This window comes from Cariama cristata, unplaced genomic scaffold (assembly GCF_000690535.1).
Source record: "Cariama cristata isolate BGI_N322 unplaced genomic scaffold, ASM69053v1 scaffold5821, whole genome shotgun sequence".
In the NCBI taxonomy this organism is placed as follows: Eukaryota; Metazoa; Chordata; class Aves; order Cariamiformes; family Cariamidae; genus Cariama; species Cariama cristata.
Window position 1 is genome coordinate 4469 of NW_009598575.1, and position 19321 is coordinate 23789.

Below are 19321 nucleotides of genomic sequence, written 5' to 3' on the forward strand. Positions count from 1 at the left end.
TGGAAACGTTTAGTTGCCTGATGAGCAAATCTGTATTTGATTCTTCTTTCAGTCTGGCTCTTTTGATGCTGCCAGAGATTAAACTAAAGTATGTGATAGTGTCTCTGGTTTTGTTCCAGTCATATGAAGGTTTCTACTGTAAGATTTTCATTCTCCGAAATATGCTAATGAAGCTTTGACTTGACATGTACGGCTACTGATTTAACTGTCGTTTTCTTTTCTTTCAGCTTTGCAGTGTATGGATGATTCCAAGCCATGTGTTAATGAGGGAACGTGCATTCCATTTCAAAATGGTACAGGATATTGCAAGTAAGTTGGTTTCATTTGTAATCAATTTAATTACCAATCTTCTTTCATTCAGGGTCCTAGCCAGAAAGGAAATATGAATTGTTAAGATTTTCTTATTGGGCGCGTTCAGCGTAATGGTTTTAGCACGGTTGGGGTTTCTTGATAATGCATTAGTTCTTATGTGCTAGCTTTTTGTAACGTAAGAAATCGGGAAATCTTGTTCAGATTTTTGGGTTTGGATCTTGTCAGTTTGGTTTCTTTGCATTAGGTTAGGAAGCGAGGCCAAAGCGATCATAGAGGTAAACTCTGTACCTTGCTTCCAGATCCACAAGTTAAATTGGAACCTGCTCTCCATTTTATAGCTTGCCTTACTTGGTAGAGCTTCAGCCCCAATTTGAATATTTTTATGAGGTTTTTCAGAACTACTCTGCACTCTGAAGCATGCCAGTTCCCTTCCACATGCTGGAGAGCAAGTAATAGGTGGGAACTGGAAAAACAAACTAATAAAAAACCCCAAACAAACACCCACATTTGTCTTTGTTGCGTAATTGATTTTGGTAAATGTCGGCACCCATCTTCAATGGTGCCTTCACTTTGCTGCTGCGTAGAAAGCTGATCAGCAGGAGCTTTGATGGAGTGTGTGGTGTCTGGAGAATGATATCATGTCCATTTAAGTGCAGTTTGCCTTTCAAACTGCAGTATTTAGACTTTTTAAAAAATGAAGTGATATTTTGCAAAAAAGATAAATCCTCCTTGTTTGGCAGAGTTAATTTACTATGTCTGCAGTAAACGGATTATTTTCTAAATCTTGTTTACTTCATCAGTGCAAGTTGGGCCGTGTTTCTAGCATGCTAAATCCCTCTCTTCTTGATGCTGACAATCTTTAAATATTAGTGAATTTTGTCTTGTTGATTTAGCTTGGCTAACCCACAGCTCCGCTCTTCACTCTTTTCTACACGTCCATCTTCCCTAGCCACAATCTTCAGTTCTTTCTGTTAATGTGGTACATAAAACTCGATATACTTAAATTGCACCTGTGGCACGCAAAGAGGAAATCGTAATCTAATTTGAGGTTCTTCTCGGTTTCAAATCAATACCTGGTGTGCAGAAAGGCAAATACGTAGTTATTCCCTGTTGTTTTTGTCAAATTTTTGACTGTTACTGCCTCCTAGTCCTTTCATTTCCATGGCTCTACATTGCCGTCAACGGAAACGAACTGCCATTCTGAAAAGAAAGCTGAAACTTTTCCTGCTTTTCTCCTGTGTTTTAAGACTGAAAAAAGAAATTGTGTGATGTTAATAAGTCTTTCTGACCATGTACTTAAGCATGTTAGTCTGGAGCCAAAGTATGTGGGTCACAATGAAGGCAGTAAACAAGACTGGTATTGATGTTGGTGCTGCTTATACCTCCCTAAGGACGTTTTCTCCAACTTGCATGTTCCTCTTAACCGTGTCTTAGGCAGTAAAAAAAAAATTGTTTAGTTGGTTCATCTGATTAACTTCCGTTCAGTATTTATAGTGCAGTCCAGATCTTGACACATTTGCCTTATCACAGTGGCAGCTTTGACTACTCTTACATTTTTTTTTTAGCACACAGTTATTTATAATTCTAATGTTGCCTTCTTCCTTTTTGTGCAAAGTCTTCTTGCAGGTCTTAAGCCAACCCCTCCTTCAAGTAGCAGCTTGGTCCCTTTGCAGGTGCCAGAGTAATTAGGAAGGCTAATAAAGGCCTGTATACCAAGATTACTATGTGTCTGTTTTCTCATTCTGGGTCAAGAACTCTTTTTTTGCAGAAAGGAAGGAAAAAATAGCAAAAAACCCTCGATTGTGGAGACTCTACCTTCAGCAGGCTGATTCTTAGCATCCTGTTTTGGTTTTAACTTTTTTTTTTTTCCTTTCCTGCACAATGAGGAACTCTGAATAGGGGAACTTTCTACCTGGTGTAGTAACCTCAATGGCTTTCTGAATTTTTGATGGCTGTAAGAGTAGAAATGTTTTGTTCAGGAAACTGAACTTATTACTGAAGCAAGTGGCTTGGCTTCTAGCTCTGCAGGATCACTCACTGATTAACTGAATCTCCACCCCTTCCACTTTTTTTCAAGTTTTCTGCAGTACTTCCTCTGCTGGGCAATAAGTTGTTATAACGGGCTCTCTTCCTCTTTCTGCACCTCCTCTTGGCCAAGTTGTTTGTTCTAGTGTGTGTGCTCAGTCCATCTAGTTAATCTTCTTGTCTGTAAGAAACAAGCGAACAGTTGAGGGAGAACCTGCATCAGAGATACTCATGTCTTATTCATCACGTATGGTTAACCTAAGCACTGATAAGCAAAACATCTAGTCTAGATATTTGGCAAAGCAGCAAGTGACAGCCTAGTGCTGAAACAGATTTCTTTGTCAGAAAATCCTGTAGCGTCTACTCCATTAAAAAAGAAAGCTCGTTTTCTGCTAAGGAGCCTTTATTCTGGTGCATCTGGCTTCTGTTGTGGGAACAGCGATTGTGACCCTTCTAAGGAAATCGGAGTTGGATCTTTATCAGATTGCTCTTGCGAGCGCCCTTTAAGTAGCTCCGTTCCCTTGGTGACGCTGCTGGCCCATGGCTGTCATTTTGTGGCACTGTTTGATAGAATTGCTGACCTTCTTTGACCTTGATTTTATATTTAGAAAATTACGCATTCCTGTGTTTGCGTCTCCCAAGGTCAGAGTTTTTGTTGGAGAGATCTTTCTACATCCATTCAGTGACTAGTGTGGCGAGGGTGCGGACCTTATTGCAAGCAATATGGCCCTGTCTGCAGCAGCAGCACGAAGGGGACCTGTCATTCCAAACTTTCTGGGTCGTGCTTTGACGAAAGGCAGTTTCAGTTTGGGGTTTGGCTTTGCATTGCACTCTGGTGGGTTTTTTTTGTTGCTGTGGGGTTCCCCCCCCTGCCCCCAAAAGCATCTCCAGGCAGCCTTTTGCACATTGAGGTGTTAAGCATGAAGGAGCCTTCTTGCATACTCTCATATCCAGCAGAGAAGCAGGATCACAGTTGCTTAATGTTAATTGTGAACATTGCAGGAAACCCCTTTCTCATCTCCCTGCTGCTAGATGACTGGGAAAGTAGTAGGAAGAGTCTGGCGGATGGTACCGCTAACTTGGAGTGTTTCTGCAGTTGCAGGCAGGCTGAGAATGGGTGGGCGCAGGGAGCTGTTTCAAGGACAAGCAAAGCAAAGATTTTTGGCAACGCTGCCCGCTGTTTTCTGAGCGTGAAAGTCTCCTCTGCTGCAGGTGGATGCAGGACTGGGCAGTCCCTCGGTGCCTGGAGTGTGGCAGGACCGTGAAGCAATGAGTATCCTAGCTGTTTTCCCCATGTTTGGCAGCTGTGGCCTGTCCCAGCTTCCCTCCCCTGTGCCCCAGTGACGGGCAGCAGAAGCAAGACTGTGCCAGGGAGAGAAGCAGAAGTGAGAAGGAAGGGAGTTGGGGTAGGGGTGCTCCACGGTTTAGGGAGGAAAGCGGACCTTGCTACTTCTCGTGCTTTGTAGGCTTTTAAGATTGGATTTTTGACCTTAGGACTGTTGTGTATTGTATGTCCAGAAGGGATATTGGTACCTCTGTATGAACCAAAGTACTGCTTTAATGCTGTCTTTTGTCCAGTCCTGGTGGTAAAAAAAAAAAGTACAGTGGCAACCATGGCCTGTTTGCTGTGCTTAGTCAAAGAGGGAGACTGCTGAAGTAGGCTGATGCCAAAAGGACACTGTCCTTCAGCACATCCTTTCACGCCCGAAGCCGTCGGGGTTTGTGCAGCTTTGTGTGCTTCTGTGCCTCTTCAGCAAGCAGTGTTTTTCCTCATTGCGTGCAGAAGTTTGTGCGCACTTTCGCATGGCATGATATGGTTTTTACCTCTTATCTGCAGGGTGGCAACAGGAGGACCTCAAAGCATGCTAAACTCAAAGCAGCAACAGCATGGCAGCGAGGGGCTTCTATCCCAAAGCTAACCCCCAGTAACTCCAACCCCCTTGCCAGGTTTTTGACCTACCTTTCTTTCCAGCTGGATCTTCATAGATGAATTTTAGCTTGGATTTAAGAGGACTGCTGGGGCTGAAAGCAAGATCCTAGTCTGCAGAACTGCTTCCGAGACTGCAGCAGATGCCTTCTTTGGATCTATCTCGAGAGACTAATCACTCCTAGACCAGTGAATGGGGAATACCCGTAGGAGACCTTGTAGCAGGATGGGGTCTCAGAGTTTTCCAGAAGAGGCTAAATGCAGAAGTTGAAATGTTGTCCCTTTCTGAGAATGGACTGCCCTTTCCTTTTTCCTTCTGTCTCCTTCCAGAAGTTAAGGGAGACTCTTGAGGCCAGGGCAGAGGAAAAAGGGGAGAGTGCACACACTTTTAGCTTCAAATCTGGGAAGAGAGTGGTGATTTGAGTCACTTGGTCAAAACTTTCCATTGTAATTTACTTGTGCAGACCAAAAGCTCTTCAGAGCTCGGATGGTCAGAAAAAGCAGAGCTAAACCTTGCCCGCTCAGACTTCGGTTGCTGTTACTCCTTGGTGTACCATGGAGCAGTACGCTGGAGCAGCACTTTCTGTGGACTAGAAACAATAGCTGTGTACTGCTTTAAACGCACAACAGAGAGGCCGTCCCATCCTATAGTTTGCATGCAAAGTATGACGCATAAATGGGAGCCTTGAGACATGGGAAGGAGCGTTTGTAAAGCTAACCAGAGAATCCTGTTCTCCCTCCTGAGAGGAGGTGTAGGTGTGGGAGTCAGAACCTGGGAGCCAGAGGGAAGTCTGGTTAAAATCTGTAGCAAAATAGCTGAGACCCTTCTCACATTAGTCATCAGACTGCATTTTTTTTTTTCCCTCCCCTCTCTGTTGAAGCATCTTCCAATCAAAGTGAAGGGAGTGTTGGGCTGAGAAGGGGGAGAGGGAAGACTACTAGGAAATTCTTCCCTTCGCGTTTTAAATTAAAACCATCTGCTTCCTTCAGTGCATCTCCAGATGATATCACTGGGCCTGAATAGGAAACTCCCATGAAAATCAAACATCTGGAAGACTGGTTAAAACAGTCTATAAGGTGCATTTGAAAAGACTGTCCTATGAATGTGCCCAAGTAAATATAGTACGGCAGATGAGGAGGTTTTTCCAACAGACCAGACATACTTTCCAGAAGTCTTTTGAAAGCAAGGGAGAATTAAGCATTGGGGGGTAACTTGAATGTAGTTTTGTGGCAGAAGAGCCAAAAATGCAGCTTTTGAGTCTTCTACTTTCAATTTATAGCATTAGGTTGTTAGAGTGAATGCAGCTCTGTGGATTTGTGGATACTTCAGATATGGATAAATACCTTCGTTTTGTTTTTACGCCCCTTGTTTAGCTCCATGAGAGCCTGAGCTAAGGCAAATGCAGGCTGGAGCTGAAAAGGAGGAGGGGGGGAGAAAAAAAAAAAATGGGCTGAGCTCTGACTAAAGTATTTGTGCTGGAAAGTAGCCCAGAGAGAGTAAAGGAGAAGCTTTAATTAGAAGCAGCTGCATAGCTGATGCAGCCCACAGGACATTTTCCCATTTCAAACTCTCTAGCTTTCAGAAATCATGATTTGAATTAAGTTGTATGTGAAATTTGTTCTTAAAAGATTAAATTCCTGTTGAAGTAGGTTGAGAGACCTCATGTGCTTCCAGAAAGTGCCAGAACAAACTTCATCTTCCTGTTTCTGTTTCTGAGTGTTAGATGGAAAACTGTGGAGAAACAGTGGCTTTTATTTGGGAAAGATTTGGTTTCCTGTTCTGAGCATGTCATTTGGAGCTGACACAAGCTGCTACAATTTTAAGCTGCTCTGTAGACAAGTGGCTTCTCCCCCCCAAGAGAACTTGAAAGAGTAGGTTGGGATGAGAGCAGAGCAGGGGTGGTGGGAAGCTGGAGTTGCTGTTGAGGATAATCATATCCTTTAAAGAAGTCTGGACTTCGACCCCTCTTTTTCAGTGTTTGCCTCTATTTTTAGAGAAACAATGCGGTGCCCAACATGAATCAGGGGCAAATATTTGCAGTTTTGTCTACATCGACATTTAGAACTAAATTACTAGTATTTGTGCCTAGAAATGTTGATGACGGGAGACATGGTTGAAAATTTGGACTGTAGGTTTTTTGTTCTTTAACATTCAAAAAGGATTGCACTGAAATTGCTGGAGGGGAAAATTGCATAACTGTGTGACCAAGCACTTCTCCAGCAGGAGAACAAAATGGTGGGTGCAGGGGCTCTGTATACCTGACCTACCATCTTTCCACAGGCAGGCACGTTCCCTCTGGCATATTCTGTAAGGCTTTGTCTTTCCAAATGTAAAGAACTTGAAGTTAAAAGAGCTTTTGCTGTTCCCTGCTGGAGTGCACCCTCATGTTTTTCTGATTATCCTCAGAAGATACCAGAACAAGCCTGGTCTTGGAGCGCTCTTCAACTTTGTACCAGAACATTTGTGTACAAAATGCTGAGCCGTTTGTGGGTGATGCTTGTGAGTGTCGCCTCAGAGCACAGGTCTTGGCTTTCCTTTTAAATCATACCAGCACTACTCTTAATTTGTGTTTAGGCTCCCTCTTCCCTGTTACCTAGGGGCAACAGTTAGATGCACCTTCCAGTGTCCCTGAGTGTTGGGGGGGTGGGAGAAAAGGTGTGTTTTGGTGGTTTACTTGCTTGTGGTTAAAACATGAGATGTTACTTTAGACTTTCTAGTTTGTTTTACAGTCTTTCAGTGAAAAGGCACTTTAGGACCTATCTTTTAGGTGTGTTTTGGTTGATTTTGTATTTGTTGGAGTGGTGGGTGGTGTTGGAGGACCTCCTGTTTGCCTGATGAGATACCCTAGGTAGGGTTCGGTGAAGTAGTGTTTTGTTGCTCTTTCTTTCACGATAAAGAGAACTAAAGCGTGTGGCCCGTGCCTGCTGCTGCTACTCTGAGGGGCTTGGTGTACTGCTGACACTGAAGATGGCTGAGCTGCCCAAACCACCCCCCATCACCGGCGGTGGTGAAACCAGAAGAAATCCCTATAACGAACTCTTGTAAGCCTTCTGGGACTGAAGTTCAATTTGACTTTACACATTCATCAGCTGCACATGGGTGTCCAGAAACGTGATTTCAGTGTAGTTCTGCAGGCGGTCTCTGAGCAGAGCTGGCCAGTGCACCGCGTGCAGGCCTGAATGCCGTGGGAGTCGAGCAGTCCTCCGGCTTCTGGCACGGCCGTCTTTGCTGGGTGCCAGATTTCTATGTGATCGAGCTCCTACAAAACCGTACTGTAGCCCACGGGCGTTTGGACCGATTTCTAACCCGTATTGAGGAGGGATTTGGGAAGCCTGTAAAACTGCCGTGGTTTAGGCCCAGAATACCCGAAGATTGCCCCTCATGTGATGTGGCGGCAGGTCACGCTGACTGACAGCCTTCAGCTGTTATACTGAGGGTGGCTCGAGAGGCAGAGGATATTCTCCAAATGGTATTGTCTCAGGCTTTGCTTTCTGTAACTTTGTTAATCCTGCCTTGCCCCGCAAAAACTCTTCTTTCATGTCTGTTCTTGGGCACGAAGTTAAAAGTATTAAGGTATGGTGAAAGGAGCCTAATTTGGGTGTGGGGAATGATAAATTATGATTATGCACGTCTATTATATGACTTTCCTGCTTTAGACATATGGCTAAAGCTAGCTAATAAATTTTAACATGAGAAAAAACAGTTGTGGTCATCTAGTAATGACCCCTTGCGTAACTGGGACAATAACCTCTCTGAATAGCTGTGTTTGAACTAGCGTGCGTACTCCTTCTGAAACGGCCAGTCCTCGGGCTCTTTTAAACAAGCACGAGTGACGGAGAAATTCCACTGCAACCTTAAATGCATTGTTCCAGTTGCTTCTCTCTGCTCCTGAGAGACTGCGTCTAAGTCTGTGACTGAAGTTAAAGATATTACCCCGTCTCTAATTTGAATTTACCTGGCTTGAACTTTTAACTGCTCAGTTCTGTTATTCCTGTGCCTTCTAGATTGGGGATTATTGTTAAATCTGAGTTTCTTTGTGGGTACTTGGAGCTTTTGATTAACTGTCTCCTTCCCTTTTCCCTTTGATAAATAGACTGAGCCACCTGAGCTTTTCATTGTGTCAAGAGTTTTCTATTCATCATTACTGTTGGCTTCTTTGAATTCATTTCAGTTCTTCCTTCTTGAAGAACAGACACCAGAACTGATGTAACGGTTGTGCCGTGCAAGTATCAGGTGTAGCATAATCTCATTTACTCCTGCTTGATATTTGCTCTTTGTACATCTAAAGTATTCCTGGCCAAACTGTCACAGGAGGAATTCCTGTTCAGCTGACTGTTAGGAACCCCCAGAGCAAGTCTGTCTTTCCCAGATCAGTCTCCTGTTTTGGGGAGCATGCTTTATATGTTTTGTTTCTAGATGTATGACTTCTGAGTGCTTAAAGTGCACTTTACGTGCTGACGGCCTTGATAAGCAGTTTGTTACTACTCTCTGTCAAGAACTTGTCTTCTCTCTTACCTACATGTTTGACCAGCATTGATGTTTTCTGTTGTTACTCATTGATAGAAGTGTTGAATAGAATAGGAACAAAGGCACATCCCTGTAGTATTCTGTTAAAAACACAGCTTCGTGACCTTTCTTTCATTTTTAAACTGAATTTTAAGGCCTGTCCGGTTAGATGGCTTTGTTTTGTCGTGATTGTTCTTTTGGTTTTTTGGGGGCTAATGAGAGACTGTGTTTCTTGCAGTTGGAATCTCCTCCTTTTGGATTTGAATAACTCATTGATTTAACAATTGCACTTACCCTGTTCTGGAGCAAAGTGTATGTAATGTTCACCTCTGAAATTTTTTGCAGTGAAATATATGTTTTCTCAGGCTGGGTGTATCTTGGGTTACTTACCAGTTAAAGCGTGCAGCTGTGCACTATAGGAAGAAACTGCAAGTGGACAGCCCTGTTCTGTATGTTAGGTGTTATTTTTATCCAGCATATAATCTTGCAGCTTTCTACTACCTGAAAGAAGCAAATAGAACTGTGGGTGACACAAAGGTGGGGTTTGCAGGCATGCTTGCCTGGGTCCTGTATCGCTGGAAGTTAAATGGAAAATTTGTAGTACAAAGGCCAGTTAAAAGATGGATTACAGCTGACAAGTGCAGTCAGACTGTATTGACATAAGTTTAGGTTAAAGAAAAATAACTGCAATTATTCTGCAATCACAGATCTTTGTATAAAATATTACCCTAGTTGTAGATAGTGTGTGTGTGCTTGTTTTTCTGTGGGAGACAGAGGAACAATGACCTTGTCGTTAGGGTGCCAGCCAGGGGCGTGGGAGACCTGACTTCAGTGCTTGCCTTGCTAGCTGAGTGCAGACTTCAGTGTGTCGCAGTCCCAGATGCACTTATCAACATGCAGATAACAGTGTATTCCTGTCTCACGGGAGCGTTGTGGAAAAAGATCTGCTACAGATCTTCAGGCCCTCAAACACTGCATTTGTACAGGGTTTAGAAATATTTTGGAAGATGGATAATACCTGGTGGTAACACCTGTTACTGAAACTGCTTGATTTTTCTCCTAAAAAAGGATGCTTATTAAAATGGGTGTAGGTGCGAGGAATTAATTGTTACTTGACAGTTCTTTAACACTTAGGCTTTTACTGAAGTTTTGAAGGGAAGTGCAAGAATAGGTTCCTGCATTTGATGTGACTCTGATCGTATGCAGTATTTATTTATTTATTTTGAATGAGCGATTTCACAATTTGAACTTAAGTTTTCAGTGGTCTCATTTGGGACAATCCCAGAGGAAGGCCCTGTTACATTTATGACGTTAACATTTAGATCTGTTAGTGTTACTATTAATTATGGCAAATTCCAAGGCTTTCGGTGGTCATGGGACTTCGTTCCTGGTATCTTCCCAGGGCAGCAAGACTTTGGGTTAATGTGCCGCAAGTAATTTCTTCTCTGTTGCAGGTGTCGAGAAGGCTTTCTTGGAGACTACTGTCAGTACAGAAACCCCTGCGAAAGCAATACCTGTAAGAACGGGGGAACTTGTGAAACTACGTCCCTGATAGGAAAGGCTACCTGCAAATGTGCTCCAGGATTCACAGGAGAGGATTGTCAATATTCTGAATCGCACCTCTGCTATGTGTCCCAGCCCTGCCTGAACGGAGGAACTTGTCATCCCCACAGCCAGGAAACGTATGAGTGTGTCTGTCCTCCAGGTTACACAGGTAGGGTTCTGCGTCTGTACCTCCAGACTCCCTCCTTTGTGAATTTTTTTATCCTGGAATGTTCTGAGGCAGTTGGAATATGCTCTCATGTTTGCTAGCTCCAGCACAGGAAATGAGAAGAAGTCTAAATGACTTCATGACCAAAAAAAGCAAAGGAGGGTAGGGAATCAAGCTCCCTACCCTTTACACGTAAGCAGAAAGACATTTAGATCTTGTGGCATTGTCCACATGGGAAAACTGAGTGCAGAAGCTAGTCTGGAGTGGCTGTTACACTTTGAATTCAGAGTTTACCTTCTAGAAAAAAATGAAGTAAATTTGGCCGGCAAAATCTTTCTATGGGAAAAACTATAATTGGATGCCTGAGGGGAAGCACAGAAACTCACTCTCTTCATTCTTGAAGGGAACATAGAAGAAGAGTGACTGTCAGTGTGTAGTATGATTTCAGATCATGGGTTATTGTTTATAAATCACAGTGTTCTGTATCTTGCTGCTACCCTGTAAATAAAATGACTTCATGCTGTAACCACAAATTGATTTTTGTTTCAAATGTAATATTGTAAAATACAGGCATAAATTTTCCTGTAATAATTTTAAAATTTAGTACACCAGTCATTTTGAGGTAGCGTGAAAGAAGTAATATTTTCCACAGAAATAACTTTTTATTAATGGAGCGCCCTGTCTTGATCCTACAGGAAAGGATTGCCAGTGGATTGATGCCTGTACATCTCAACCTTGTGCCAATGGAAGTACATGTACTGTATCTGGAAACAAGTTCTCCTGCATCTGTCTGCCTGGCTACACTGGCCAGAAGTGTGAGATAGATGTGAATGAATGTGCCACACCAGGCCTTTGTCAACATGGTGGGACCTGTGTCAATTTGCCTGGTTCATACCGATGCCAATGCAAACCGAGCTATACAGGGCATCGCTGTGAGAGCGTATATGTACCGTGTTCCCCATCGCCCTGTATGAATGGAGGAACTTGTCATCAAACGAGTGACTTCACCTTTGAGTGCAACTGTCTGCCAGGTAAATGCTACTGCTCCAAAGTGCTTGGTTTTGTAGTCTTGTCACTGCGTTCCTGTCTATGTTCTTCTGAAAACTTCTTTTGGAGTTTCTGTGTGATATTTGTGTGATATAAGGTTGAAGGGAGAAATCTCAGCAAGGCAGGAAGCTCTGCTAGGATTTTAATTTGAGTGTCAGGATTTCATAGTAAGGAAGGGAAGAAAAGGGAAGAAGGCTAGAAATGACGGATTTCTTTGGAACTCAATTAGAGGCAGAGAATCAAATAGGTTAGAACTATGAGGTAGATTCAAAGAGATTAGGGTGGTATCTCCTAATGCCCATTTGGAATGCAAAATTCCGTGAACATAAACCTCTACAAATACATAATTTTGCGTCAGTAAAGACCACAGTTAACTTCAGTGCTTGAGTGAAGATGAACCATGTGTCTTTCTCCTTCTCGGTCTTTACCCCTAAAACATATTAGATTCTATTCCCTTCCTTTTTTTCCTTCAGTTCCTCCAAATCTTAGGAGATACCATTCCCAACTCACCACACCCTTTTTGTCCTGTAATATCTCCAGATAAATTATGCTTGCTTGTTTTCTGATGCTCTTAGCTGACCTGAGTTCATCCACAGCAGGGGTGATGTGCTTACTGAGGATCATGGGCTGTATTGGTTTTGTGTGTCAGGCTGAACTCCAATCACCAGGGCATCCACCTCTACAAATGACCGAATGTCACTTGGTTGGGACCCTGGTGGTCTCATCCTGTCCCGCTCCTCCCCATCCACTTGTCGTACTGGCCACAGGGCAATACTAGTCATCTTTGCATATCAGGGGATTTTTAGGTTGGTGTTTTTTTTACTGAGTAATTCAACTCCATGGGAAACTGATTGTTTGGAAATGCTTTTGACTAGACTTCCTACTTAAGTGTATTGCAGTTTGGCACATGAACACTTGGTGTGTGGTAATCTAGAAAAGCAAACTCTATTCTCTTAAGAATTTCTCTGTTGTTATTTATGTGAAATACATATTTCTGCTGTATACAGTTTGGGATGAATGTAGAGTGACTCTGTTCTCATGAGGATCATCTGCAGTCACAGGTATTTGCGGAAAGAGCACTTAGAACTTAACTTGTAAAAGATACTCTCTTTTTGGAGACCTTTGTCTTGAAGCGTTGGCTCAAATGACCTTAAATGTACATTGCCAACCTTAGCTAGTGCCTGCACAACAACTTTCTGGGTTGTCTGAGTAAGCATGTGACTTTGAAGAACTTAGGAAAGTTGATCTTAAAATAGAAGGATGTATCATCTTTATTTTTGTGTGAAAGCAACCATTTCTAACTATGCTTGAAGAAACAGCGTTTGAACATACAGGGTCTTTGAAACTGCTGTACCTTAACTAACAGTTGTTCTTGGTGAATTTATTGCTTTTCACCTTTACATCTTTTTCAAATGAAATTGTAAAATGAGTATCTATGGATTCACAGGCTTGATCAGAAATTCAGAATTTTCTTAAAACCGGTTGAAGGAGTTTAAGATCTCATGTAGAAGCAGTGTGGTGGGGGGAAGAAGAGAGGAAGATGAGGTTTGAAGGACTTGATTCTGTAAAGCTGATAAGACAGTTTTCTTTCGTGATTCTCTTATAGGGGCACAAGACTGGGTAGGAGCACGTTTTCCCTTAGACAAGTGTGTGGGCTGGCTAAACTATGGTCAGGAAATGAAAATGAGATTACTATAGTAACAGTTACACACCCACACTACTCACACACGTTTTGGATTATTAGCTGTTTTTTTGGACTTATTACACAACGTGTATGGTGGGGGTGAGCTAATGCAGCTTTGAGAGCCTTCACTTCTGTATTTCCTGTATTTGTTCAAGTTGGCCATGTTGTTTTGCTAGCTTGATTTTTAGAACTAGTCATTTGAAAAAGAGCAAAAAAAAAAAGGGAGAGGTTGGAGAGGCCAAAATGCTTACGTTAAACTTTTTGATAAAGGCAAGGCACCCAGCCATTTCTTCTCCCTTAGTGAAACATGCAGAGCAAAATTTCCAAAGTGTTGGAAAAGGTTCTGTCTGGGAAGGAAAGGTCAACAGAAAGGGAAGAGAAATGGTGGCCTATCACGCCCAGGGCAGATATGAACAAGGCCTGCTCATCTGGAAGAGGGTGCCAGGATTATGGACTAGAAGTTCCTCTTTAGACTCCTCTGAATTGGAGCAGTGTAGATACTGTGACTATAAATGGAATTGCTCTAACCCTTTCTTCTGGACTGCCTTAAGATGTTACCATCGCTCAGCGTTATGACTGTAGAGGCAGAAGGCAGTTACATGTTGAACTGCTGGAGTGGTTTTTGATATGATTTTTGCATCTTGTGACCTGTGAAACTGCTTTGAAGAAACTGATTGTGCCCAAGCAGCAATTTAGGCATAATTAGGTTACTCCTGGACTGGCCCTGAAGTGGGTTCTTGTTTCCTGTAGATGGTTTCTTCTTGGCTTTTGAGTGAATTTAAAATTTTTGAAAATACAAGTGCATGAGAATTGGAGCTTGAAAATGTGGAAAAAAACCCTACAACCTGGAGTTACAAGTCACAGCAGCTTTTTCTGCAGTAGCGCAAGTACTGTTTATGTACAGTGTAGTCAAGCTGCTATTTTAAATTCTCAGGTTCCCATTTCACTTGTGCGTTTACACAAACGAATCTTGTATTAGGTAATTCATGAAGTCATGTGTGTTAGAAGCCAACATTTGGTGGCCAGTGTAAGTGAAGAGGTATATGTACTGTCAGTATTACACCTGCATGAAAGGTGACTTCTGATTTTCTGTCTAGCGTAATCATTTGCCCTCTGGGCTTTGTTGATTTGGATAAAAACAAGATTGTAGACAAGTGAGCATGTTAGGTCAATCATAACAGAGCTGTAGTGAAAAAAAAAAACAAACCAACAACTTATGTGAAAGACTTAACCTGAAGCATTAGCAACTCCTTTAAATATAAGAATGAGCTCGTAGTTATAAATATTTGACAAAAAAGGAGTTCATTTGGCAACTAACCTTTAATGGAATGTTAAACAATGTCAATAGAGGAAGTTCTTAGCTGGGAAAGTGATTATTCATTGTTATCCATCAAAATAATTACCCATTAACTAAGATAAGGACCCTAGGGAATTGCAAGGGCTTGTTCAGGAAATGATATGTCAGGCTGGAGCAGGCTGTTTATGAGAGCTGGAACACTTCCTGGGAAGAGGAAGTCACCTCACGGCGGTCGGTAGCGGAGCGTCACACCGCGCGGGGCGGCGAGCATCATGAAGGAGGTCTGACAGACAGACTGAATTTCCCGTGCTGGGGAAGACCCTGCTTACTGGGATTTAGAGACGGCTGCTTCCTCTGGGGTGTGAGGTTCTGCATGGCGGCAGTCTTGGGGTACCAGATGGCGTACGTGCCCCTCTGCTCCGGCTGGGCTGGCTTTCTTATGCGGAGTAGCCCATCTGGTGTTTGTTTCAAGAAGCTGAACTGTTGGAGTTACCTGCGGGCAACTGCTGTTGGGCACCCGGTATGCAGAACCCTACTTCTGGGTTAAAATGATGCAGGTCAGTTTTAGCACTCTGTGTTGAGATTGCTAATTTCTTGTCAGCAGACTCTACGTCTGGCAAAAACTTGACACTTTCAGGTATAATTTCCTATCCCCATAACTAAATGGTCCTGCAGAAAGTCTGAGGTGTAATTTATAGATTGAAATAAGGCTAAGGATTAAGATTTGAAGGGGATTGGATACCGTGCTCTGGAAAGGGGTGGAGATTTTGGATGACATAGGAGTAAAGTTATCTGTTTGTATCCGTCTGTGTACTACAGGAGGAACAACATGCTGTTAGCAGTGGGAACACTTTTCCCCTTGAGGTTCTCATTCCTTAGTTTGATGTGCTTGGAAATACGGAGCAAAAGTCAGGGGTATGTATTGCAAACTGTTCTCTTGGAGGGAGAAAGCAAATGACAGCATGGGAGTCCCAGCACAGGGGGGAACAGGAAACAGCGTCAGGTGTCCAAGCACATCAAAACAGTGAACTCTTTGGCTTTCTGGAAAAGAGTCAGGCTATGTGACTGCAAAGTCGGATCCTGGGAACCGGCTTATGAAAAGTTCAGAGCAACTTCTTGCTTGTCGTGCTCAAACGTAGGTGTGTTGACCCAAACAACCATGACTTTAAAGGACTGATTTGGAGAATGAAAGCTAAACTTCACTAGGACAGTTTTATTTACAAATTAAGCAGATTGCAATATTGCAGTGTATGTTGGACTTGAAGAGGACACAAAAAATTATGCCTTTACAGCTTTTAGATGTTCTGAAACTAAGCCAAAGTTGTTCTTCAGAGTAAGACAAATTTAAAGGGAATTTGGGAGTTGGGAAGTTACAAAAAAGGAAACTTGTCTTTTCTTCAGCTGTGCACTCAAAGTAATGTCGTCTTCACCATTTCAACCCTTCCTGATTCCCTTTCCCTTGGAGATGTGTTTTGACTGAGCACACTTGGCTGTATGTCATTTCTCTTGAACCTTTTACTACATGGCTTTTCTTTTGGTAAGCTCTTTTGTGTTTCTATTCTACTGTCACTAGTGGTATCCTCCAACTTCTAGTATGGGCTTAATGGTTTTCTACATTTGCACGAGATGCTTGAGGACTAGCTCTTAGATGGTAGTATAGCTGACTAAAACGTGAAAATGTACAGTTGCTTGGTGAGGTTTTAGTATTGGGGTGACTTCCATGCTGTGTTATTACTCAAAATCATTGGACCACTTTAAATTTGTGTGCAGTACAGTGAGATAGTGTTAAATAAATGCCTACTGTGAGGAATTTGTTTACTGGAAAGTAGGGTAGGTCTTCATATTGTCCAAGCTGAAAGGATAAGAACTTAAACCTTTTTGCATTTGTGGTTCTCGATGAATTTCCATGCTGATTGCATTGCTGGCATGAGTGCAATCTGTAGTCAGTGGGATGGTTCTCCTCAAGCTGAAAGGCAATCTGATAGGACACCGCTGTGTCTTACAGCTGAGCCTTTGGTCGTGCATGGCAGCATCGTACAGTTCTAAGCATAGTGGTCTGATACGAATTGTATTCCTTGGTAGTTGTTCCTCAGTAGCTTTTGCCAGGAAGGCACTGCTGTGATAATTAGGATTCAGACTAACCACATTATATTTCCTCTTCATTTTAACCTTCCCTACTGCCATGAAATTTGCAGGATCTTGGGTGAAGGTGGGGAGGGCTTTGACGGGAGAGGGTAATATTGTAGGGGTTTATATTGTAGGGGTTTTTATTGGGGGGGCCGAGGTGTTTATGTTGAGTCTGTTCTTCCCTCATGATGGATTCTAATGCACTTGTCACAGCTTGGCAGCAGCACTCCTCTCCACTTCTGACTCTTACCTGTAGTGCTGGAGAAGTTCAAGAGGTGGGAATGCATACGAAACATCTCAAGTCTCTTGAGAGTAGCGGCAGTCTGGAGAAGCTGTGTCAGAGCTTTACAGTCTCATCTGCCACACAGCAAGATCTGTGTTAGACCGTCTTAAGTAACATCTGGTCCATCTGACTTGACACAGATGTTATGGAAGCGTCTGGAACACGGCATCAAAAGTAGAGGGGTTAAAGTGTAATTTTGGATGAGAGGACTGTGTCATGTTAATATTACGTTCCAAAGCAGTGAAGAGGCAGAGCTGATGTTTTAAATTAACGTGTGTGTTCTGGAATCATTTACTTCATCCACATTAGCATGCATCCACTTGTGCTTTGATAAATAGCGCTCTCATCCAGCAGAAATGGCAGGTTTATTTAATGAAGCATGAAGTAAATCAGCAGGGGAAATTGAGGGGAAGATGGGTTATTGATGACTCCCTTCCGTAATGTCCGCACTCCTTAATCAAAAGGAGAGGGAGATCTAGCAAGGGTATTTTGCCAGTGTGGCTACGTTCATTAGGAGCCTTGATTTTCATTGGGGAAGGGTGTCTGGTTTCTTCTGCTTTTCAGTCAGGGCTTAGTGTATAAACATCGCTTGGATGGTGGCTGATTTGTTGATTAACCGACTTGTCTAACACTGAAGAGGGCCAAATTGGGTATTTGGAAGCTCATTTTCAAAGCATTTTTTTTGACATAGCCAAGGCATATGAACTATGCTGAGGTATTGTTGAAGTGAGTGCCAGACACTTTTTTGTCATGGGAAAATCTTGTCCTGGCTGATGCTCTTAACTGCTGCTTGGTGGGCAGTGACGAGCTTACCTCATAGTAAACTAAATGGCTTGGTCTTCACTTTGTTTGCTTTGAATGACAGTGCTCATTAGTCGCTTAAAGAAAAAGTACCCTTGTCGTTTTGGTTGTGAAAACATATTTGGCCATCTGCCCATGATAGTAGTGTTCTACCTGTGTAATCTGACCTGCATGCTATCAACAAAGGCATTCAACGAAGTCTCTGGACAGTGTGCTGTGTTGAGGTTCATTGGGATTAGGTTAACAGGGCAAATCTTTAAGAAAAAAAGAAGAGGGGAAGCTGCATGAAGGGTGGATTCTCTTCAAAAGAGACTGGAAACCCATTTCACTCTGCTGTGTTTCTGCTTTGTCCAGGTTTCGAGGGAAGCATCTGCGGGCACAATGTTGATGACTGCCCAAATCACAACTGCCAAAATGGGGGTATATGCGTGGACGGTGTGAACACGTACAATTGCCGCTGCCCACCACAATGGACAGGTACGTACTACAGAAAACAAATGTGGGACTTCTGACCTTATTCCAGCATACAACTAGAGTTGTATACAGTTGAATGCAGCTCACATCTGTGCCTTGTTCTGCAGTCTGGGGGGCAGATGTCAGTGGAACCCTTAAAAGAAAATTGTTTGCATCAAAGCCACCACAACAGAGGGCAATTTCCCATTGCATCAGGCAATATTACAGGCTTATGTGTCCATGGGTTTGTCAGACAGGTACCGTAATTCTTGAGCTGCGATGCAGTGCAACTATCAGAGCTGCACGTCTGCTTGTATGGATTACTTTTTAAGAGGGTATGTTCCAAAAGTACAAAACATGGCTTCGCTATTAGAGATGTGTGCCTATAGCGGTGCTTTGCTGATGCATTTGGGAGTATTTTTAACCTGGGATAATGATCCTCGTGTAGATAATAGTAATGCTGCTGAGGAACAGTGCACATCTGAAAGGAGGCATAGGTGGGAGGAAGGGAGGGAAGAGAACAAGTGTATGTATGGGAAGCTTATGCTTTTGCTACTGTTTTTCTGCTGTGACAGATTTTTATCTGGAGTTCTCTGACTAGCAAAACTACTTTTGCTTCATAAATGAGTCTGCTTTGCTCTTGAGTCTGTAGGGGGAAAAAAGTGTGAATTTCAAGAAAGTGTTATGCTTGATGTAAGGAAGCAGCTTACAGGAAATTCAGTGTCATGTTTAGTCACAAAATGTCTCCATACCTCAAAAATAAACAAATACCTCCGGTTTTGGGGAGGTTTTTTTTTGAGTCATTCTAGTCATTCTTAGCTGGCACACTTTTTCAGTTGAGTATAGTTTTGCCCTTCTTGCAAAATTGTAGGTTAAAAAAAAAAACCTGAAACTGGAAAACTGAGATATGGACTCACTTTGCATTTTTCCTTTCGTAAAGCAAATTGGGATACTTGTTTTGGAACTAAGCTTGAACTTGTTCCTTAGGTTCTGAAGAACCTTTAGCACATTTTTCTGTGTTCTAGAAAATATTATGTCTGAAACCAGAACATCTGTAGTGATTGGTAGTTCAGACAAATGCACTGTGAGGAGTTTGCCTACTAGAGGCCAGAGGTTTCATGTTGTTCTAGCTTTTTTCCTCGGAGAG

The 19321-nt window shown here is 42.7% G+C and overlaps 1 protein-coding gene across 1 annotated transcript in view; it reads left to right on the top strand.

Moving 5' to 3' along the window:
* Positions 1 to 227: 227 nt before the first annotated feature.
* LOC104168674 (neurogenic locus notch homolog protein 2-like) overlaps positions 228 to 19321 on the top strand; it is a gene marked incomplete at its 5' end in the record, with an annotated part of 75701 nt that continues 56607 nt past the window's right edge. Inside the window, 4 exon segments of the mRNA XM_009709338.1 lie at positions 228 to 309; positions 10226 to 10485; positions 11178 to 11513; positions 18076 to 18198. Coding sequence (XP_009707640.1) covers positions 228 to 309; positions 10226 to 10485; positions 11178 to 11513; positions 18076 to 18198 — 801 coding nt within the window.